The 22749-nt window shown below is 39.8% G+C and overlaps 1 protein-coding gene across 1 annotated transcript in view; it reads right to left on the bottom strand.

Annotated features, from left to right (window-relative positions):
* Positions 1-759: 759 nt before the first annotated feature.
* RAB18 (RAB18, member RAS oncogene family) overlaps positions 760-22749 on the bottom strand; it is a 28578-nt gene continuing 6588 nt past the window's right edge. The window contains exons 2-7 of the mRNA XM_007064279.4: positions 19141-19196; positions 7978-8039; positions 5486-5558; positions 4239-4357; positions 4096-4162; positions 760-2078 (exon numbers count right to left, since the gene is read on the bottom strand). Of these exons, the coding sequence (XP_007064341.2) occupies positions 1903-2078; positions 4096-4162; positions 4239-4357; positions 5486-5558; positions 7978-8039; positions 19141-19196 (553 nt within the window). The 3' untranslated portion in view covers positions 760-1902. The remainder of the gene's footprint in view (positions 2079-4095; positions 4163-4238; positions 4358-5485; positions 5559-7977; positions 8040-19140; positions 19197-22749) is intronic.

Raw genomic sequence — 22749 nt, 5'->3', positions numbered from 1 at the left:
GAATGTAAAAAAGGCACAATGCCTGAAACCTGAGGGGATGCACACGGCCCAGACAGGACAGAGCGGCAGCTAGCCCTGAAACTGACAAGTAGCTAAAAGTTACATAATTAGTATCATTTATCAGAAAGTTGCATTTCAGCAGCTGAGATTTTAGGTTAATATTTTTGTAAATGTGTACCTATCCTAATCAAGCATTCAAAGCATAGAGCCAGGACAACCTCACCACTGATGAATAATTAAGATTAGGTTAGCAAACGTATGCTGTATCAAGACACAGGAAGACACATCTAAAGCTTTAATGCAACATGGAAGTGTATTAAATTATTGATTACATTTACATATTTAAATGATCCTACTTACAGTAATAGTACTCAAGATACAATATTTGGTAAAAACAGCTAGTCTATTTAAGTCTTCAAATTTTTGTAATGTTTTCTACCAAGTGTAAGAGTAGAAAGCAAGGTTTCCATAGATGAATGAGTGTATTTAAACAGAAACAACCCAATTGGCTGCAAAATACAGACTTACTATAATGGAGTGCTGACATCTACACAAAATGCAGTATTAAAGATATTTTAATGTATATTTACAAGAAACTGCTTAGCAGTGTGTTCCAATATGGAGATCAGTTACCTGATTAATTTTAAGAAGGATGTGCCTAGGCTTGTTTTTGTTTTAATGCACCAGAAATAATCCCTCCACAAAAAGTGTACTAGAAAATATACAATTGTACAATAGGAAGAGGATAGAAAAATTGAATACTGTGGAAAAAATTTATTAGTCTATACAGGTAAGTCTTCTGAAACAGATAAACCATTGGCTGTTTACAATAAACCCAAGTGAAATACTCATTGCAGTAGTATTTTCCCCAGAGCGCCAAAAGCAGCATGACTTCCCCCATATTTAGTGTCTGACAGGAAATTATGTTTCTGAACAAATAGCCACACACAGCAGTTGTGTGATATAGAACTTCATAGCTGTAAGTGAGCTACAGTGTGAGATACATGTACATTACCAAAGTTTAGGAAAAGAGCGTCTGTACTTAAGTGTGGCAAGCTGATTCACAATGAAAGAATAAAAGACACCATTCAAATCCATGGCCAAAAAATGAAGACTCTACAGCAGGACTATAGTGGGCAGCATCATAAAGACTACTGTGCAAGAATGCCATGAGTTTAGTATATAAATATGACAGGATTAAAACTCCAGTTAAGCAATCAAGTTATCAACTGAAGTGATGATTTTTAAAAAAATCATCTACTGTGTTTGCTCAACTTCTCAAAGGAAATTTTAGAAATCTCTTCAAAAAGTGTTCAGATTAACTATAAACTGGTAGAGGCCATAGTTTAAATAGCTCTGCCTAATGAAAAAGAATTTTTAACAGACTTGGCGGTAAGAATTGTGTAATCATACTGTTTATGTTGTTATATCAACAAGGACAAGCATTTACCAGTACAAGATATCACATTTTAGCTTGCAACATTTTTAGGATGTGTGCATATAAAGCAATTCTAGAATTCCAACAATACTTAAACAAAAAAAAACAAAAAAATAATCCAGACAAAAAGCAGACAGAATGCAGAAATGTATATTTGTTAGATGGATTTTTTTTTTAAAGAATAGTTACATGATGAATGTATAAGGTCATAAAATTTGAGTGCATTCGTTCTTGCACACTATCTTATGCTACATATAAAAAACCTGAAGATTGCACGTTGGGCATGCTAACCATAACATTTTTCAACTGGGAAAGCTGCTGAGCATGGTTTCTTACAAATGTTCATCGCCATGATACAAAACAAATATGTGCAAACTGCAAGGTCCCTAAAAATAGCAGTTAATGAATTTACAGAAAGGTGACACTATCTGTTTAAATATGCAAGAGGATAAACTTCCCAGAGTTTATAACATAGAGCAGTATCCACCACAGGCTCTTGCTCCATAGCCTTCTTCCTGGTTTGATAACTTTACGCCTCGGTTTTGGCTCTCACTTTCCCACAGTCCAGGAGTCTGAATGATTTTTTCAACAAGTTCTTCAAAGGCACACTGTACACCATCACACGTTTTTGCACTTGCCTCTGGGGGAAAAGGGATTTAAGAAGTCAAGCAAGCGTTAATGTATCTTCCATCTTCTTACTTTAACTGGAGAGAACCAACAGGTGTTAGTCTCAACATGTATCCTACACTCAGTATAGAAGGGAAAGTAGCCACAGATGAACAGCAAGTCCTAGTATTTAAGGCAGTAGGCTGACTTGTACTCTCTACAGACAGATATGAGCTTTGATAAGCTATGTGAAATGTTATTCTAACAATTGGCATGTTCAATATTTTTTAACCTGAAAGTCTAGCAATGTTAAAGGGTCTATTATACTTTACAGCAAAGCCTTGTACCGACATAAGATAAGTCTTGTAATAAGCTAGTGGTACGGAGTTAGCAGGATATATGGTCCAGTCAGAGTAGCCAGAGTCATTGAGGTTTCTACTAGACACCACCAAGTTTAATGCCACTTAGAGAGGTCTCTTAATATGGGAGAGTGGAATAGAGAATGTGATTAGGAACTTAAAACAGCCTTTATTTTGACCATAGCATTTAGATACTAAGGTGATGGATGCACTGGAAGTGTACAGATTGAAAAGAATGACTCCAGCTCCAGTCAGGCTGTTTCTAGGTGCTGATCAGGTGAGAGCTCAATCTATTTCCGTTTACTGACTGTGGCCAGTACCTTGGAGAAACTCCATACTGAACAGTTCTGGAGTAATGTGCCTATGTTAAGTTTCTTCCTAGCCTCACACGCTACTGGTTGATTTATGCGTTGCATTAAGGGAGTTTCTACAGGAAATTAAATTAAATAAAATATATTGTTTCAGAGTGGATGTTCTCAACAACTTAAGATCTTGACTTCTAGGATATCCTGTAGCAACAGGTTCTGCAAGTTTATTATGTGTTGCATAAGGTAGTATGTACTTTTACAGTTTTCAAATTTGTTACCTTTCAGTTTCATTAAGTGTTCCCTTGTTCTTGTATTACAAGGGCAGGTATACATAAGCATCTGATTTGCCTTCTCTATGCCATTCATTTTTTCCCCTGGTGTCCCCTTTAGATAGTCCCCTGATTCTAATAGTTTTCCATGATTATAATAGTTTGTGTCCCATCCCCTGTGCTTTGTTTCTGCAATATCTTTGAGTATGTGTGACCAGAGTTGAACACAGCAAGGAACCAGATGAAGGCATACCATTATTTATGACATGTCACTCCATCCCTGCGTAACATGATTTGATTTTTTTGGTCACATCTGCTACATAAAGCAGAGAATTTAACTGACCATGTTATGCCACAATGACATCCAGGTCCCCACCGACAGTGGTTATTTAATTTAGAACTCAGCACTGGGCAAGAGCACTGAAGAAGTTATTCCTTCCAACCTGAATTACTTTATATCTGTCAATACTAGCTTGTTTGCCCCTGTGCTGCCCATACACCTAGCTTTGTCAGGTCCCCCTGAAGTGCAATGGCTTTCTCCAGTCCCAAAAAACTTAATTATCTGCAAGTCTGCCACCTCATTATTCTACCCCATCCCTCATTTACAGATCAATACATTTAGACACCAACCTTAATACAGATCCTTGGCATATATCTAATCTTTTTGATATGCTGAGGGTTGGCCATTTATTTAGTTTTCTCTCTCTAGTTCTGATTCTGCCATCAAGTCAATATGTTGCTTTGGGCACTTGTCAGAGGGTGAAATCCTGGTTCCACTGAAGTCAATGGCAATACTCCCATTGACTTCAATGAGGCCAGGATTTCATATTTAGACTTTGTGTCTATTTTACTCATCTGCCATGAGTCTATAAATTTGGATAGAGTCATTTTAAGACCAGTCTAAACAAGATGGGAATACCTATTTTGAGGCTTAAATTAATTTTGTAAAGCACGTGAACACTGCAGCTGAAAGGTACTATTAGATTACTTAGCTGATACAGTAAAATTGTCACCTTGGCAATTCTGTAAAAATGGAATCCAGCCACAGTGTTATTTGTTACATAATGATATTTTAAAGTATCATGTAGGCTTTACATACATCTTCAAGAGCATACCTATGAACAACATGGAATGTTTTCTTGCAAATTTGAGACCTTCATTCCTGTCAACTGCACGGTTTTCCTGCAAGAAGAAACAGTACATTATATTCTGTGACAGATGGAAAAATTACCTTCAGTAGTTATATAAGTCTGCTTACCTTATCAATCTTGTTTCCAACTAACATTTTAACTATGTCATTCCTTGTGCAGTATGTCTCCAATTCATTTAGCCAATTGTCCAGTTTGACAAAGGTATCTCTTCTTGTGACATCATAAACTGAAAAATATTGCCAATGGTCACTAACCTGATTTAACATATTATTTTAAAGAGGTTTCCAAATAATTTATTGCAACTATTAAGTGACTGCAGACATTCAAAATCTGAATTACTTTTAAAAAGATATGCTGATTTGTAGACAGACCTAATTTCAAGTTATTGCATATACAGTAGGACACGAATGAGGCTGAGAATCCTCTTAGAGCCAAGGTGATTGTTAGCCTTACATACAAAGCACCAAAATTATTTTTGCCCCTGGATTTCTTATCTACCACTCAACTCCAGCAATAGTGAAACAGACATTGAGCTCCAAGTGCCTAGCAAGGAGGCTTCCAACACACAGTGAGGCAAATACCCAAAAGCAAAACAGTTACTTCTTGCATCTGCCCTCTGAAGTTAAGGTCTTTTTTGGCCCTGTTCTCCTTTCCTTCTATCTGAAGCACAGACTTCTCAATTTCATGCACAGTCTTTTCCAAATGACACTGGGGGGGTATGATAAAAAGGTCATCAATGTTGGGAGCACAATGGATGATATATTTTAGTAAAATAAAACATTAAGAATTGTCTATTTGGCACTGTTCGTCCAGATTATGGGGGGAGCGTGTATTGTTGGTACCTTTTAGTATGTGCCAGCAGAGTTTACATGGGATAGCAAGAGTACAACATTTCAGTGTGCTCTACATTTCACATCCCTGTAGTCAGAACTGTGGCGCTGCGTATACAAGGAGCGATGGAAAGATGGGAGGTGGTTTCCTGACAGAAAGCGATGCTCAAGATGCTTAGATACTCCAGTAATTGGGAGTATGAGTGTATATAACTAGAGGCCAAGAATTTCAGTATTGAACAGCCAAATGTAGTTGGAGAAGAATTAGTTTGTCTTTAACTTTTTCGTAAAACTAGAAAAAAAAATCTAAGGTTTTGAGGGAAGGATAGCTCAGTGGTTTGAACACTGGCCTGCTAAACGCAAGGTTGTGAGTTCAATCCTTGAGGGGGCCCTTTAGGGATCTGGGGCAAAAATTGGGGATTGGTCCTGCTTTGAGCAGCAGGTTGGACTAGATGACCTCCTGAGGTCCCTTCCAACCCTGAGATTCTATGAGTACAAAGTGGTACGTTGAACAGCATACTTACCTAGGATAACACCCTGTGCTCCTCTATAGTAGCTGGGCGTTAATGTTCTGAACCGCTCCTGACCTGCGGTATCCTAAAAATATTCAGAACGTTTTCCATTACTGTACTTTCACAAAATAATCTACTCTACGTGCTACTGAAAGGACAGCATCTGCAAGATCTAATTAATACAATAAAAAAGAAACTTCAGAACAATCATGGAATATAACACCACCAAAGGAATCAAGTTTACTTAACTTTAGATGCAATACAATTAAGATTAGATGCAGAGTTGACTGACTTTTGCTTTAGGAAGTGGCTTTTAAAATCTTAGCATATAAGTAAAATAAGCCACTCTACAACGATATAGGGCACTCACAATTCCACTGAGGCTATTGCTGTTCTACAGCTAGCAGATAAAGTGAGACACCAGTGCAACAGCTGCACTTGTTTCTAAGTGAACGTTTTAGGTCTTGTGATAAGACAAGATATATGGCTTTTCACAGCCCAGTATCTGATAATTAGCTTCAAACCACAGAAAACATGTTTAACATGAATTACAGCAAACCCAGCTGCAGCAGAAGTACCAAAAAACTGATCATGTTTCTTCTTAAACTGAAGTAGCTTGTGAAATCAGATTTATATCTTAGGACTTTATGAACTTAAAGGATGAATGGGTCTGCAGAAACCATGTATTAAAATGCTGATTACATATGCTTTGTTGTAGATCCTTGAAACTACAGTGAACTATAAGCACCACAGATCATGAGAATATATATGCATCAGAGACAGAGAAGCTCATTCACTCAAACTCTGTCTCAGTTTAGAAGCATATTGCTTACAAACAAATAAAAAGTAAATGACACCCAATCTACCTCCAAAAGAGCAGTCATTCCAATAACTAAGATATCAGCAACGTTTTTCATTCAGGTTCAAAATTCACTCCACCACCACAGATCCTGAATATTCAGGCTCTATGTGAGTGGAGTGCAGAACACTTTGGTGAAGAGAAGTCTACCCCCACCCATATACTCTCCCTCTCAAACTACAGCCAGAGTTTTTGAGATGCAGGGCATAAGAGGAAAGAGAAGTTATCTTTCCCTTTGAATAGGGTTCTCTCCACGAAAAGAGGAGTGAATGATTCACCCTGTCTCTTCAGGAAAGAGTATGCAGGTGTCCTATCTGGCTCATTTTCTTCCTCTCAGGAAAGAGTTCTGCTGCTCTGTTCTACTGCAGAGAGGAAATGTTCCATTGGCTTCTGTTCCTTCTTATATGGCTGTGTCCATTTTCTCAGTCATCATATCCACTCTGCTTTGCTTGACTGAGGATGCGTTTCGAGATCTGACTGTCATTGCCTACCTGAGAGGCTACAATTTGGTACTTGAGGTATGAAGCACTCTTGATATCAAAGCAAGGGAAGTATCCCTGATCTGTGTTTTTCTCCCTCCTGTACTCTGCTTCTTTCCTCAGGCAGACCAGGCATCAGCAGAATTGCTCCACTCTGCTCAGCAGTGAGAGAGTTTCAAGCAGCCAGCCAGTACAGAGCAACTGACACAGCCCTGGAATTCCAATGGTGGTTCCATACCAGAGGTGGATTCTGTGACTATAGAACATGAGCCTTGCTTATGGATTAAAAAGCAAATATATCATCAAGAGTTATTGGGAAAAACTCTTCCCTCCCTTACTTTCCATAGTTCAAGGTTTGAGATTTCCCATCAACAGTCAAAGTCATCACAAGTACTGTACTTAAACTGAGTTATGCAGGATACAGAGCTTTTTGGTCCATTTTAGCTGCTATGTTAATAGAAGCAATCCTGAACTCAAACCTTAGCAGGCAAACGCCTTTTGGTTCACCTGGGTGTTTCCATTTTCTTGTCACTTTAAAGTTACATTAAAGTTACTAACGTAAATTAAACATGCACAATTGTGGCAATTCTCAAGCTATGTAATTTATGCAGTATTAGTGTTACGTACAGAAAACGTAAAATCTTAGTTCAGAAGAGGTTTTCTTTAGAAATGTGACTATTCAGCGTGAGAAGCTTTATACCTAATTTAACATGCTTAGTTATCAGGCTTAAACTGTATAGTCTGATATATCATAAAACTCAAGTAGAATGTTATAAGAGGCACAGGTAATATTTATCTGTAGTCAAATTAAGGACTTTTCCTTCTAATGTAACTCCATATTCTCCAGTACACTTGTTGGAGTCTAAATTTTGTTTGATAACAGTAAAGTCTCTTCCCATAAAAGAATTCTACAGAAGAGTCCCATCCTCTACTTTCAGATACCAGAGCTGATACGATAGCTATGTTACCTATCCTGAAAATGGAAAAATCCCATCAGTAACGTTTTCATGAATGATCCAGTACAAAAAAAAAACCCACCCCACTACTAACAAAGCCTATTAACATGGCAAATCCCTTCAACTGCATATTTCCATAAAAACCATCACCACTAGTACAAAGCGATAAACTATGTAAAGCTCTAGTGTTTTACTATGTTCAGAACTTACCCATATTGCCAGTTTAGCTTTATTTCCATCAACTGAAATTGTTTTCACCTTGAAGTCAACACCTGGAAGAATAAAAAGTTTTAAATTTTCCTTCAAACATGTGCTATGATTAATTTTGTCAGATGGAAAGACAGTGAAAGATCCAAGTAAATCAGAAATGAAGTTGTGCTTTGACAGTAGCAGGAGGAACGGATTAGTTTAATCAGTTACTATTTGCCCCCCAAGCCCCTTACCTCTCCTACTTTCCCTCTATGGTCCTACACCAGGCTTTGAAGTTAGACCTTAGAAGAGTCTTCAGGTAACCTTGGGCCATGGGCCAATAGGCATATCACAGAAGTGAAGCAGGTACTAATATTTCCTTCATGAAGTGTAGTATTCTTGAGTATGCTGTTAAAGTTAATTGTTTAAATGAACTCCAAATTCCCTCCTCCACATAGCTTGCTCCATTCTAGATTCTGATTTCTACCCTTTCATTCCACCGTTCCCCAGTGTGCTATACCAGAAGCTATGGCCTTGATGCAATTCTATAGCACATGTTATGCAGGAGATCAGACTAGGAAGTCATAATGGTCCCCCTTCTGGCCTTAAGATCTAGGACACCAATCTAACAGTTAAAGACCATTCAGATGAAGATGCTATAATGCCTCTTAGAAAAGTCCTGGCAGACAGTGCTGGTCAATTGCTTCTCTGTCCCAGGGAAGCTCAAGGATATCACCTGGGTCTATCCTATTACTTCTTGCTTAGAAAGCCACTGGGAGGATTAAACAGGAAAGATGGTTTGTGGCATATTCATTGCTGATGACACTCAACAGTCTTCCACACATTTGACCCAGCTATTGCAGTGGAACTAATGGCTTATTGTTTGCATGAGGGCAAGCTGCCCAAAACTCAGTCCAGATAAAATGGAAATAATATTACTAGGTTGTGAGGGAAGAGTATGCATGTCACCTTCAACGAAAGTTTGAGTATTATTAGGTTCTGGGTTGCTCCTGAATGCCTAGGCATTGGCTTGGTCAAGACTTCCTCTCCACCCCTGGCTAGGAGAGTGGATCAGTTCCTAGTTAATGAAGACCTGGGCTCCATTACCCATGATTTGTCACCTACAGACTAGATTAGACTGTTCTACATGGGATTACAACCATACCTTTTAGAAACTTTAGTATGGAATGTATTTTATAAAGCAGTGCTTCACATTGGAAATGCTAATGTAATATGCTTCCTAAGTCACATACACTGTTAATAAGTTTGAATGGAGTTCAAGGTATTTTCAGTTTATCAAGTCACAAATGAGAGCCTGGTTACCTGGCACACTGCTTTCATGTGGGGATGCTGCTGTTACAATCAATGGAGTCACTACAGCTGGAGTCTAACTCAATTTTCTTATGGGTCCTCTACTTTGGAACTCTCTCCTTGCTTTAGTGCTCCACAGCTTGGATTCATTAATTTTCTAGGCACACTGCAGTGTGAAGCACCTAGATTATGGCTATAACATTTATCTCGATCATGATTTTAGAATGCACTGAACATTAAAGCGGCTTTTTTGTTTGTTTGTTTTTTGTTTTACTCTGGCATTAAAACTACTTTTATAACAAAAAAAAGTACACTAAAGTCTAGTTTAATTAAGTGTTTTTTAAATGAAGATTCTTAATCCATAATTGACAGTTTATAACAGTACCACGTTTTATTAAGATTGGTTTAGCACATAATTACTGTTGAATGAACAGGCTGCAGAGCCAGAAATTCTAATCACTATATCTCCAGCTACAAGTCAGTGGAAAATGTGCTGTAAGTAGGTAAAACAGGAACTTGCCATGCTTACAATTTGATTTAGATTAAGCCTAAATAACCTGCTGCCCTGTCAATTTTCAGCATTCAACATAAAAAGAGTTGGCTCTTAAAACTAATAGCATTCTATGCCAAGCTGCATCAAAGAGCACCTCTGCTAAGAAGAGCCATGACAGCCTTAACAGACAGTTAAGTCATATAGGTTTTTAAACAGATATTTGGAGAGCCTACTATACTTTAAGCTACAATTATGTTTTTTCACAACACTGTTTTTACACGATCATGACCATCTAAACAAAAAACAAAAAAACAAGCCACTTTAGCTGAAATTTCTTTCATTCTCAGCCCAATAATAAGTTTCAGGAAGTGAGTGTAGCTTGTCTATACCGCTAGAAAAAGTTTAAGTGAACTCTGACGTAATGGCACCTTGCTCACATTCCACAAACAGGCCCAAGATTTTGTTCCTGGATATAGTTATGCAACTTCAACTGGAGATGCACACACACATCTTTGACATTATTTATCCCCATTATCAGTTACTCTAAACTGAATCCGAAATGCTCCTTCTGAGCAATACAAGCCAATCAAGATTAACAAAAATCTTAATTTTGAATTTGATGGAGGTATTTAAAAATGTAAACTTAGTGTTATATTTACTATTATTATACAGGTTTCAGAGTGGTAGCCATGTTAGTCCGTGACAGCAAAAACAAGGAGTCCTTGTGGCACCTTAGAGACTAACAAATTTATTTGGACATAAGCTTTTGTGGGCTAAAATAAATTTGTTAGTCTAAGGTGCCACAAGGACTCCTCATTGTTTTTATTATTATACTGTTTTCCTTTAATACAGTGGTGGCCAACCTGAGCCTGAGAAGGAGCCAGAATTTATCAGTGTACATTACCAAAGAGCCACAGTAATGTGTCAGCAGCCCCCCAGAAGCTCCCCCCACTTGCTCCCAGCGTCTCCCTTCCACCAGCAGCCTGCCAATCAGCGCCTCCCCCTCCCTCACCATCTTTCGTGGTGTGCCAGAGGCTCTGGGGTAGGGGCGTGGAGTCAGGGCAGGGCCTGTGGCAGAGCCAGGGGTTGAGCAGTGAGCACTCCCCAGCACATTGGAAAGTTGGCGCCTGTAGCTCCAGCCCTGGATTCTGTGCCTATACAAGGAGCCGCATATTAACTTCTGAAGAGCAGCATGTGGCTCTGGAACCACAGGTTGGCCACCCCTGCTTAAATAAATTGCGTAAGAAAAAGTATGTTTAAATAAAGCATACTGCTTAGCATTGCACCAAATTGTATACTTTAACCCTTTTAGGTGATAAAGGGAAGGAGAGCATAGTTACAGTATAGCAGAAGAAATAAATAGTAAATTGACCTATATTTCTAACAAACTGCAGGGCTCTTGATGCAACAAGACTATCACCTTAACTTGTACAAAAGAAACCCGTTATCATAACGCTAAACATAGCTATGATCTCTGTAAATGTATCACTGACACACATTAATATTTGAGCTGTTGCTACTTTAGTCTTCATTAATTTGATTATAAGAAGCCTAATACAAAATTAAGTGAAATTGCTGAAAAGCACATTTGTAACATAGCTAGATTCCACAGACAGACTGATGCCAAAAAGGGTTAAATTTAAAAAAGTCTACTGGTATAAACACAGCAAATGTGCAATCCACCAGCATAGATTCAGAACACATAAAAGATATTTGTATTTATACTGTATCTAGTTCCTTTCATCCAGAAAGATCTCAAGAACTTTGAAATGAATGCAAATATTACTTCCTCCACTACTGAAGTAAGTTGTCTAAGAGTGCATGTGAGACACCATGCTACACAGCAATTGTGGGGTGCGGGGGGATGGTAGGATGAGGAAGTGAGCAAAAGGTTTATCCAGCTGGAAATACTGGGGGTTATTAAGTTATTTAGAATGTAACTTGCCTCTGGTTGGACTTTGGCCAGGAAAATCTACTCTTATAAAAGATAGGTTTCAGAGTAGCAGCCGTGTTACTCTGTATCCCCAAAAAGAAAAGGAGTACTTGTGGCACCTTAGAGACTAACAAATTTATTTGAGCATAAGCTTTCGTGAGCTACAACTCACTTCATCGGATGCATCCGATGAAGTGAGTTGTAGCTCACGAAAGCTTATCTTCAAATAAATTTTAGTCTCTAAGGTGCCACAAGTACTCCTTTTCTTCTTATAAAAGAGTATCTTTGGATAGTTAATGAATCTGTTCGGGCTTTCATTTCACAGTGCCACCAGAAGACTATGTACAAATACATGGCTACATAGGGTGAAATTCTGGCCCAGTGAAGTCAGTGGAAAGACTCCCATTTACTTTAATGGAGCCATGATTTCATCCACAGTAATTACATATGCAGCACATTAGTAACTCTGGACTTTCTACTCCCAGCCTTCAGCCATTTGAGCTGACGGAGAGTTGACAGTAATCATCATAAGTGACTAAACAAAGCAGTCTGACACTTAATCCAGTAGAAGGCAGTGCTACTCACCAGCTAGTACAGTGGTTCTCAAATTTTTGTACTGGTGAACCCTTTCACATATCAAGCCTATGAGTGGGACCCCCCCCCTTACAATTTAAAAACACCTTTTAGTATATTTAATGCCATTATAATGCTGGAGGCAAAGCAGGACTTGGGGGTGGAGGCTAACAGCTCCTGACCCACCATGTAATAACCTCACAACCCCAAGGGGCCCCGACCCCCAGTTTGAGAACCCTGAGCTAGTACATGACAATGGCATATCTCAGCTTCATAACACTATACAACACCATGCTGGAATACTGGTCCATAGAGCCCTGCGAGGACACAAAAATGGTATCTGCATGTGATCTGCAAAAAGCGATCCATGGACATCTGCAGATTTGCAGGGCTTTAGATATAAAATTTGGATCTGCATCCATCCACAATCCACAAAAATGGTCCACGGATGTGGATATCTGTGAATATAAATTCGATATTTGGATGTTTACTGGATCAGCAGAGCCCTGCAGATCTGCAGAGCTATTCTAGCTTGTGACACTGTCAGCTTGGTTGGTCGGAGGACCCCCAAAGGGCAATAGCCACTGAAGACCTCATGCCACAGTTCAGCCTAGAATTTCAAAGGCCTTCCCTGAGTTTAGCATGATCATTGGTATGCATAGAAATATGCAGACAATAGCAGTTATGCCTTATCAGAGGCTAAGAGAAAAGAAAGCTAACTATTTCACAATGTAATCCCGCTCCAAAGTGGACAGGGCACTGCACTTTGTATGTATTTCACAAGTGGAGTTCATTCCCAGGAGGAAGGTCTTAACATTTTTAAACTCCCATTCCAAAAATGGAACAAAGTTCTAACAGCACAATAAAATAGCTCAGCTCCTACATTTCTGTTAGCTCAGCACAGCCCCCACCCCGTCCCAAAACAATGGAACAAGAGCATAAAAGGAGATACTTTTACAATAACGTTAGCCACGTAAGTCAACCCTTTGGAACCTCAGTTCTCCCTCCTCCATCCATTAAGAGAGTCTTATATCCATTACTGGAAAAGTGGTTTCAGGATTTTTTTAAACTAAGCACATTGAAGCTTTAGTCTGTGTTTATGTATGCATACACTAGAATTTGCTTTTCCCCCTCCCCTTTAGAGCATTTCAGAACACTGGCCTTGCATAGTTCAAGCCACCTTTTTTTGAGAGCTATTACACCCAGCAAATAAATTAAGTGCCAAAAGTCAGCATTGTAGCAATGCTCAGGTTGAGAAGTCATCTTTTGAGTTAGGAGTTTGATAATTTAAGATTTCAGTTTATGCCAATTAATTACATATAAGCATTTCTAATGTATTCCTGTCCTTCGTAAGGCTATATTTGTTGCTATGTAGTCTACAATGTAAGTTAGCTCTACTATGCTTGGCATTAATGTTGCCACTTTCTTTAAGTTCCTTATTTTCTGAACTGATTGCTCCATATTTCTCAAATCTTTCACTGATACTAGGTTTTGCATTGTTACATGGTACGTGCACCAACTTCAGAAAGTGAACAGTCTACAAAGATGCACGTTAGAACCAGAAGTCAGGCCAATTGTGCATATTAAGTGATAGCAAAATTTCAAACATGAAATTTGGTCCTATTGGCTCCCAAAGACTTGTTACTAGACTAAATCATTCCTTCTCTGGGGGCACTTGCAGGCTTTTCATAAGAACAGAAAATGTGGGCATAAAGACAAGATCTTGAATTCCGCATGGGCAGAGTCACAACTATAATGGAATGGTTAACCCAGGACCATCAACAAAGAAGTTAAAAATATGATTAATGCCAGTCAGCAAGATTTAATGGAAGGTATTAATCTCTCACCAAGTCAATTCCCCACTATTACAGGGACTTCAGGCACTAGTGACACCTCAGTCCATCCTGTTTTCTGTCTGTGACACATAACAGTTTAAAGAAAAGGAGTACTTGTGGCACCTTAGAGACTAACAAATTTATTTGAGCATAAGCTTTCATGAGCTACAGCTCACTTCATCCGATGCATGCAGTGGAAAATACAGTGGGGAGATTTTATATACACAGAGAACATGAAACAATGGGTGCTACCATACACACTGTAACAAGAGTGATCAGGTAAGGTGAGCAGGAGAGATTGTGCCAAACACTCAAAGAAACTGCGGAACCACCTGATCAACATCCTATACAGCAAACAGGGAAAGATTAAGCATGAACACTCAAAACTGGATACTGTCATAAAAAAACCAACCCTCCACACAAGCTTCCTCATGGCTGGACTTTACAAAAACTAGACAAGCCATTTACAACACACACTTTGCTTCTCTACAAAAGAAAAAGGACACTAAACTATCTAAACTACTACCTGCCACCAGGGGCCACAACAGTGGTTCCCTTAACCCACCCAGCAATACTGTTAATCTATCTAGCTATACTCTTCGCCCAGCAGAAGAATCGGTCCTATCTCGGGGCCCCTCCTTCTGCCCCCACAAACATGATACAGTTCTGTGTTGACCTAGAATCCTATTTTCGACATCTCCAATTCAATGAATATTTCCAACACACCTCTGAACAGCAAACTAACCCACAGAGACCTTTCTATCAACACTACAAAAAGAAGAACAATGTGATATATGCCATCATGTGCCAGCAATGCCCCTCTGCCATGTACATTGGCCAAACCAGACAGTCTCTACGTAAAAGAATAAAGGGACACAAATCAGACATCAGGAATTATAACATTCAAAAATTAGTCGGAGAACACTTCAATCTCTCTGGTCACTCGATTACAGCCCTAAAAGTGGCAATTCTTCAACAAAAAAACTTCAAGGACAGACTCCAACGAGAGACTGCTGAATTGGAATTAATTTGCAAACTGGACACCATTACATTAGGATTGAATAAAGACTGGGAGTGGATGTGTCATTACACAAAGTAAAAGTATTTCCCCATGTTTATTCCCCCCTGCCCCCCCACACAATGTTCCTCAGACGTTCTTGTCAACTGCTGGAAATGGCCCACCTTGATTATCACTTCAAAAGGTGTTGTTTTTTTTCCTCTCCTGCTGGTAATAGCTCACCTTACCCCACCACTCTCGTTAGCGTGTGTATGGTAACACCTATTGTTTCATGTTCTCTGTGTATATAAAATCTCCCCACTGTATTTTCCACTGCATGCATCGGATGAAGTGAGCTGTAGCTCACAAAAGCTTATGCTCAAATAAATCTGTTAGTCTAAGGTGTCACAAGTACTCCTTTTCTTTTTGCGGATACAGAGTAACACAGCTGTTACTCTGATAACAGTTTAGTCTCCCGAGGACTGAAATGTTTTAGTTTAACTGACTTTTTGCAGAATTTAATACTGAAGACTTCATTATTGAGTCTTGTAAAAGAAAGAGCTGGATGTTTGGGTGCCCAAGAATGTATGTGAAGCAGCTAAAACACACATTTGATAGCTGTGTCTGCTTAGGAAATCAGCAGTGAAATGGTGATATAGATCTCCATATTAACTATTTAGATTTTATTAGATTTTAGAGTCAACACTTCATTGAGATGAACGGTGAAGGCTCTCACATAAATTTTTTTGAGTCTGTTTTTACATAGCATTTCTTTGGTTTATGCTAGGCACCTGTTGGGAAGGTTCTCTTGCAAAACAGTTTAGAACATCAGTGTTATTAAAGTCAAGCTTTGTTCCAGAGTAAAGGGTGGAAACTGTGGCTCCTTATACAACTGTGGAGTTATAGTGTCCACGGGGCTAGCAGCAGAATGTAGTAGTAAAACTGTAACTAGTAATCTACATCAACTAATGATATGGTTAATGAAGTTAAACAATACGCTTCAAGTTCAACTTTGTTAACTTTAGGTTGATACAGAATCAATTTTTGATTCTTTTACTGAAAAGTTTTAATATTTGGGAGTTTATGCAATAGTTGACAACTATCAGCTTTATATGGATTTGGCCCCTTGAGAAGAGACATTTTCAAAACTCAGACAAGTTGACCTGCATCATGAGTTTTATCTGCAATGCATGTTCCATTAATGGCTTCCTTCAGGGCCTGCATTGTTTAGGGAAAAAGCAGCAGGAGCTCAAATACCTCCTTTTTTCTTGCTAGGATGAGCTCAAGCAGTTCTTTAATTGATGTGGAAATATATTTATACTCACTACCCACATGAAAGCAAGTGAGCTGACAAAGTACTGACATTTTTGTCATCACACTGATGATTGTCCATAATACTGTACTGCTGGTCAGACGGTAGGAAAACTTTTTAAAAAATTAAGTTTTCTTTGGGCTGGTCTATGCTACCGGGGGGGAGGTGGGAGGAGAGGAATTGATCTAAGTTACGCAATTTCAGCTACGTGAATAATATAGCTGAAGTTAACGTACTTAGATCTACTTACCACCGTGTCTTCACTGCGGTGTGTTGACGGGAGACGCTCTCCCGTCAATTCCCCTTGCGCTCTCATTGAGGTGGAGTACCGGAGTAGCCAGCAGAGCGATTGGCAGTCGATTTATCGCATCTATACTAGACACAATAAATTGACCCCCGCTGGATCGATTGCTGCCTGTCGATCCGGCCGGTAGCCCTGAGTAAAAAGAAACTCAACAGCTGGTCCTAGCTCAAAAGAGTAATCTGCGTCTTCCCATATTTGAGTGGCATCTAGCATGAGGGCCCCAGCTCTTATCAGGGTCTCTGTATGCTAATCTAACATTAATATTCCACTTTAACAGACTTTAAGATTGAAAGGCATTCAGAAGTTAGGAAGTGACAGGTAAGGTTGTCCACAGAACCTTAATTCTGCCTCCTTATGCATATATTTTTGCTACAATCTATATGTAATTGGCTTGCAACCTTAACCTAACAATACAGTTTATGCTAGAGATGGCAACTAGTGCCAGGGGTTATCACTGAAAAGAAAGATACGGCTTTTTCTCACTCCACAAGCCATTAACAGAAGGTAGATTGAAGGGAGGGTATCAAGCATTGCCTTGTCAACAAGTCTCAATTGCCCAAATTAGTAGTTGGGACACCCAAAAGAAATGAAGTGTTAGTATTTCTGCAATAGGAGTTGGAATTAAAACATGGCTATCCCTAAACAATAATTCAGTTAAATAGTTTCCTACCCACCCCGCCAATATTTAATTTAGCTAGTCAAATACATTAGACAACTAAACAGTTATTTTTGGCTTTACATTAGTGTTTCTCTCTCAGTAGCCACCTTGACTGATCAAGAGTTTAAGGAAAATTACTTGCTGTCTTCAAGGTCTTTAGTTAGAACCTCCATTGCAGTAAGTCTAATGTTAGAATTCTAATATCTTGTACAGGAAACAGAGTAGCAGCCATGTTAGTCTGTATCAGCAAAAAGAACAGGAGTACTTGTGGCACCTTAGACACTAACGAATTTATTTGAGCATAAGCTTTCGTGGGCTACAGCCCACTTCATCGGATGCTGATAATAGCATCTCTTAATTAAACAGCCTCTTACAGTTGGTATGGGTGCTTCCACCTTTTCATGTTCTCTGTATGAAAATATCTTCTTACTATATGTTCCATTCTATGCATCCGATGAAGTGGGCTGTAGCTCACAAAAGCTTATGCTCAAATAAATGTTAGTCTCTAAGGTGCCACAAGTACTCCTGTTCTTTGCGCTGGAAAGTTACCTTAATGTACTCCCAGTTCATCAGTTATTTGTTTAGCTTGGATTATGGGTCATGAGATATATCACATAATAGCAGGATGGGTTGTACGCATTTTACTGCCTTTTGCAAACTTCAATAATCACACCAGCATCCCTCCCATTCTGGGGTCTGTCTCTCCCTCCTAAATACTATTCAATTAATGCTGGGCCCTTACTGCTGCCCACATCATCCACACCCTCCCAGAACACAGTTTTTTAGCAGCTCTGGGCACTCCCCTCTCCTCTTGGGCCATTTGCCTAGGAGCTAATAGTTGTTTTGGGGTAGGTAAGGAAGGAGCCACTTCCTACTATTCAGACATCTGTTCCTTGAAGGGGGAGGAGTGGGAGAGAGGAGTTCAGTGCCCAGTATAACTTAGAGCTTCTCTGGAGCAGGAGAAACTACCTGCCTTGGATCTAGAGTGCTTGAATCTTTCTCCAAAATATTCAGGTCCCTAGGTGGCCATCTATGCAACCTACTCTAACAGGAATCCTGTGCAGTACTTTTATTACTATTAAACTAAGTTCCAATCTCCTATTACTTTTGAGAGATTTTACTGATTTCTCACAGAGGCTAGCAACAATCTTTTGCACACGGATCTAATAAATTCACTAACACCATGCATGTGGTTATAGTGCCTACAGATGCAGGCCTCCTTCAGTGACAGTCCATGTCTACAGCTTCCATCTTCAAGAATACAGAGTACACAGGATAACATTGTCTCAATTCTGAACTAATTTTGTGCAAAGTATTACAGCACTCAACTTCTGTAGTGTTTAACTCCATACGCTATGTGTATGTCTACGCCTAAAAGGCTTCAGCAGCACATCTGCGCCACAGTAATGCTTCAATGTAGACACTACCTATGTAGACAGGAAGCATTCTCCCATTGGCGTAGGTAATCCACCTCCCCAACAGACAGTAGGTAGGTCTTCCGTCAACCTAGCATTGTCTACAGTGGGGGCTAGGTCAGCTAAACTACGCCACTTGGGGGTGTGGATTTTTTACACCCTCAAGCAATGTAGTTAAACCGACTTCATTTCTAGTGTAGACCAGGCTAATGACTGAGTAAGATCATCCCCTCCCCCTTTACTGAAGGGCAGATGAGGCTGAACCTCATTACCAGTTATGCAAGCACAGCAAGTCATGGTCTTCTACCTAAGTTAGTTTGAATTTTTATGAAGTAGTGTTAGCACGCACTTACCAATTGTTGCTGCAAGTTCTGGGTCAAATGTATCATCTGTGAACCGCAATAAAAGGCTGATGGAGGGAGAAAAAAAAAAGATACTATTAGAACACTAAGTATTTTGTTGTTGCAGTATAACTGTAGCTTGCCAGATGCGTGCATTATTGTATACTACAAATCGGAAAGCAACATTAATATAAAACAAGGTAGACCTGAGTGTCATCTTCAAGACAGTGCAAATAAAAGTAATGCATGTCAGCTTGCTGTATAACTACCATTAACTATGTTTTGAGAAAAAGAGTAGTTATTTTTACTTTTCAATTCCAGTACCGAGTAAGCCTCTTTGAGGCTAGGCCTCAATCTCTGTCCCTGATTAGGGTTGTCCAAAACAATGTCACATCCTCTACTGTTCAGAATATTTTATTTCTATTTCAAGTCTCCTAAAACTCGTTGGGAGTTAAAACTACTTCAAAAAAAGCACAACATTTTTCCAAGTTTGAAAGAAGGTTCCAGAGTGCAAGTTAACTTGCCACAGTAGGAAGAATCTAAGGAACAACACATGTGCAAAACTTCTTAGCCACAGAACTTTAGTGGTAAGTATTATGAAAAAACCCCAAAATTATTTCTATTCCTCATGTACAATTTCCAAAATACTTTGAAAAATACAAATGCAACCTCACACAAATTAAAGTTCTGATGAAACTGTGAGCACTAAAGTTAAATTTTACATTGAACAGGTGTGGATGGCACATCAAATTATAGAAAATTCAGTAACTGGGCCAGCTAAAATCTATTATCCAAGAGCAGCTTGTCCTATAAGAAGAGGGGAAGAGTTAATGAAGACACCCAGATTTCAGAGCCCCTGGAGGAATACATGATGACTTGCAGAAGATTGCAAGGGAGAATAAAAGACAAGAGAACTTGCAGTCAGTGTGATTCTCTGGCCTTCCTCCTGTTTTTTCTAACACCAGGAAAAGGCAGGTCTATGTGATTGGTGACTTCCTACTAAGAACAGACAGGCCTGTCACCAGAGCTGATCTGGAAAACAGAAGGGTGTGATGTCTGCCAGAAGCTAAGACTTGGGATGTGGACCTGAGGCGGAAGATCCTAATGGGAGCAGGAAAGAATCCACTGATTGTCCTTCATGTGGGAACAAATGATACAGCAAGATTCTCGCTGGAATGTAATCAGGGAGGCTGTGTGAGGCTGGAAAAGACGCTTAAGGAAATGGAAGCTTAAATGATCTTCAGTGGGATTCTACCTGCCCCTAGAGTGGGAGAATGAAGGGGAGACAAGATGATGATGATCAACAGTTGGTTCAGGCAGTGGTGTTATAAAGGACGACTTTGGGATGTTTGACCACTGGAATGCATTCGTGGACAGAGGACTGTTCTCCTGGGATGGACTCCACCTCCGCAGGGAAGGAAATAAACTTCTGGGATGGGTGCTGGCACAACTGATTAAGAGTTTAAAATAGGAACTCGGAGGAGACAGTTGGGAGATGCTCATGTAATCTTCATGCCTGATTTGAACTTTGAGGAGGAAAATCAAGTAAGGAAGGATACAGGAATGGAGAAAGGAACAGCAACGGCTGGAGAATGGACATTAAGAGGAAAGACAGTGCTGATACCAATGAAGCTAACAGTTAGGTAGAGGATAGTAAAAGTAGAATGATTATGCATTTGGCTGAGGAATCTGGGTGAAGCCAAGTAGAACTAACTAAGAAGTTTGTACACCATTGCAAGGAACCTGGGTAACAAAATGGAAGAACTAGAACGACAGGGGCAGGAAGTGAAACCAGCTATTATAGGGATAACAGAAACATGGTGGAATAGTAGTAATGACTGGAGTACAGGTATTTAAGGGTACATGTTGTTCAGGAAAGACCAAAATAAAGGTAAAGGTGGTGGAATAGCACTGTATGTTAATGATGAGGTAGACTGTAAAGAAATTAGAAGTGATGGAATGACTAAGACAGAATCTGTTTTGGTCAAAATCACTTTGGGGAAGAAAGCTACTAGAGGTGTCCCTGGGATAGTACTAGGGGTATGCTACAGAACTCCAGGATCCAATTTGGATATAGATAGAGATCTCTTTAATGTTTTTAGTGAAATAAATACTACTAGGAATTGCGTGATTATGGGAGATGTTAACTTCCCAGATATAGACTGGAGGACAATTGCTACTAATTATAGTAGGGCCCAGATTTTCCTGCATATGATAGCTGACAGATCTATTCACCAAACAGTTACTGAATGAACAAGAGGTGATGCCATTTTAGATTTGGTATTGGTAAATAGTGAGGACCTCATAGAAGAGTGGGTTGTAGTGGACAACCTTGGTTCAAGTGATCGTGAGCTAACCCAGTATAAACTAAATGGAAGGGTAAACAAAAACAGACCTGCAACTAGAGCCCTTGATTTCAAAAGGGCAAACTTTAAATAAAATTGAAGGAATTAGTTAGGGAAGTGGACTGGACTGAAGAACTCAAGGATCTGAACGTGGAGGAGGCTTGGAATTACCTTAAGTCAAAGCTGAAGAAACTATCTGAAGCCTGCATCCCAAGCAAGGGGAAAAATTTTGTAGGGAAGAGTTGCAGACCAAGCATGTCAAACAGGTAATTAAGAGAAAGCCTACAAGGAATGGAAGATGGGATGGATGAGCAAGGAAAACTACCTCTTGGAAGTCAGGAAGTGTAGGTATAAAATAAGAACGGTCAAAAGCCAAGCAGAGTTGGACCTTGCAAAGGAAATTAAAACCAATAGCAAAAAGGTTCTATAACCCTGTAAGTAGGATGAAAAAAGGAAAGTAGTGGGGGGGGGCCGCCACCACTACCCCACCCCTGTCCGTGGACTCCAATGATGGGGTACTCTCCGCCATGGCTGAGGATTTTGCAGATGGGTAAGATGAGGAGGAGGATGAGGACAAGCTTGGGGAGAGCACACAGCACACCATTCTCCCTGACAGCCAGGGTCTTTTTATCACCCTGACTGAAATACCCTCCCAACCCAATGAAGCCAGAGAGGGGACCTCTGGTGAGTGTACCCTTTTAAATATAATACATTAAACGCTTGCTTTTATAACATGATTATGTAGCCCTGAGGACTTGGGATGCATTCGTGGCCAGTACTGCTACTGGAAAAGTCTGTTAACGTGTCTGGGGATGGGCGGAAATCCTCCAGGGACATCTCCATGAAGCTCTCCCGGAGGTACTCTAAAACCCTTTGCAGAAGGTTTTTGGGGAGAGCAGCCTTATTCCGTCCTCCATGGTAGGACACTTTACCACGTCATGCTAGTAGCAAGTAATCTGGTATCACTGCATGACAAAACCTGGCAGCGTATGGTCCTGGTATTTCCTGGCATTCAAGCAACATCTGTTCTTTACCTCTCTGTTATCCTCAGGAGAGTGATATCATTCATGGTCACCTGGTTTAAATAGGGGAAATTTAATTAAGGGGACATTCAGAGGTGCCCGTTCCTACTGGGCTATTTGCCTTTGGCTAAAAAGAAATCCTCCCTGAAGTTAGCCACGCGGGGTGGGGGGATGGGCGGGCGCTTTGGCACTGAGCTGTTCATGTTTGGCTAGCAGGGATCTTCCCTGATGCCAGCCAGGTGGTGGGGGGAGGG

This window comes from Chelonia mydas, chromosome 2 (assembly GCF_015237465.2).
Source record: "Chelonia mydas isolate rCheMyd1 chromosome 2, rCheMyd1.pri.v2, whole genome shotgun sequence".
NCBI lineage: Eukaryota > Metazoa > Chordata > Testudines > Cheloniidae > Chelonia > Chelonia mydas.
The sequence above is the reverse complement of the archived record's forward strand: the minus strand, read 5'-3'. Positions and strand labels throughout refer to the sequence as shown.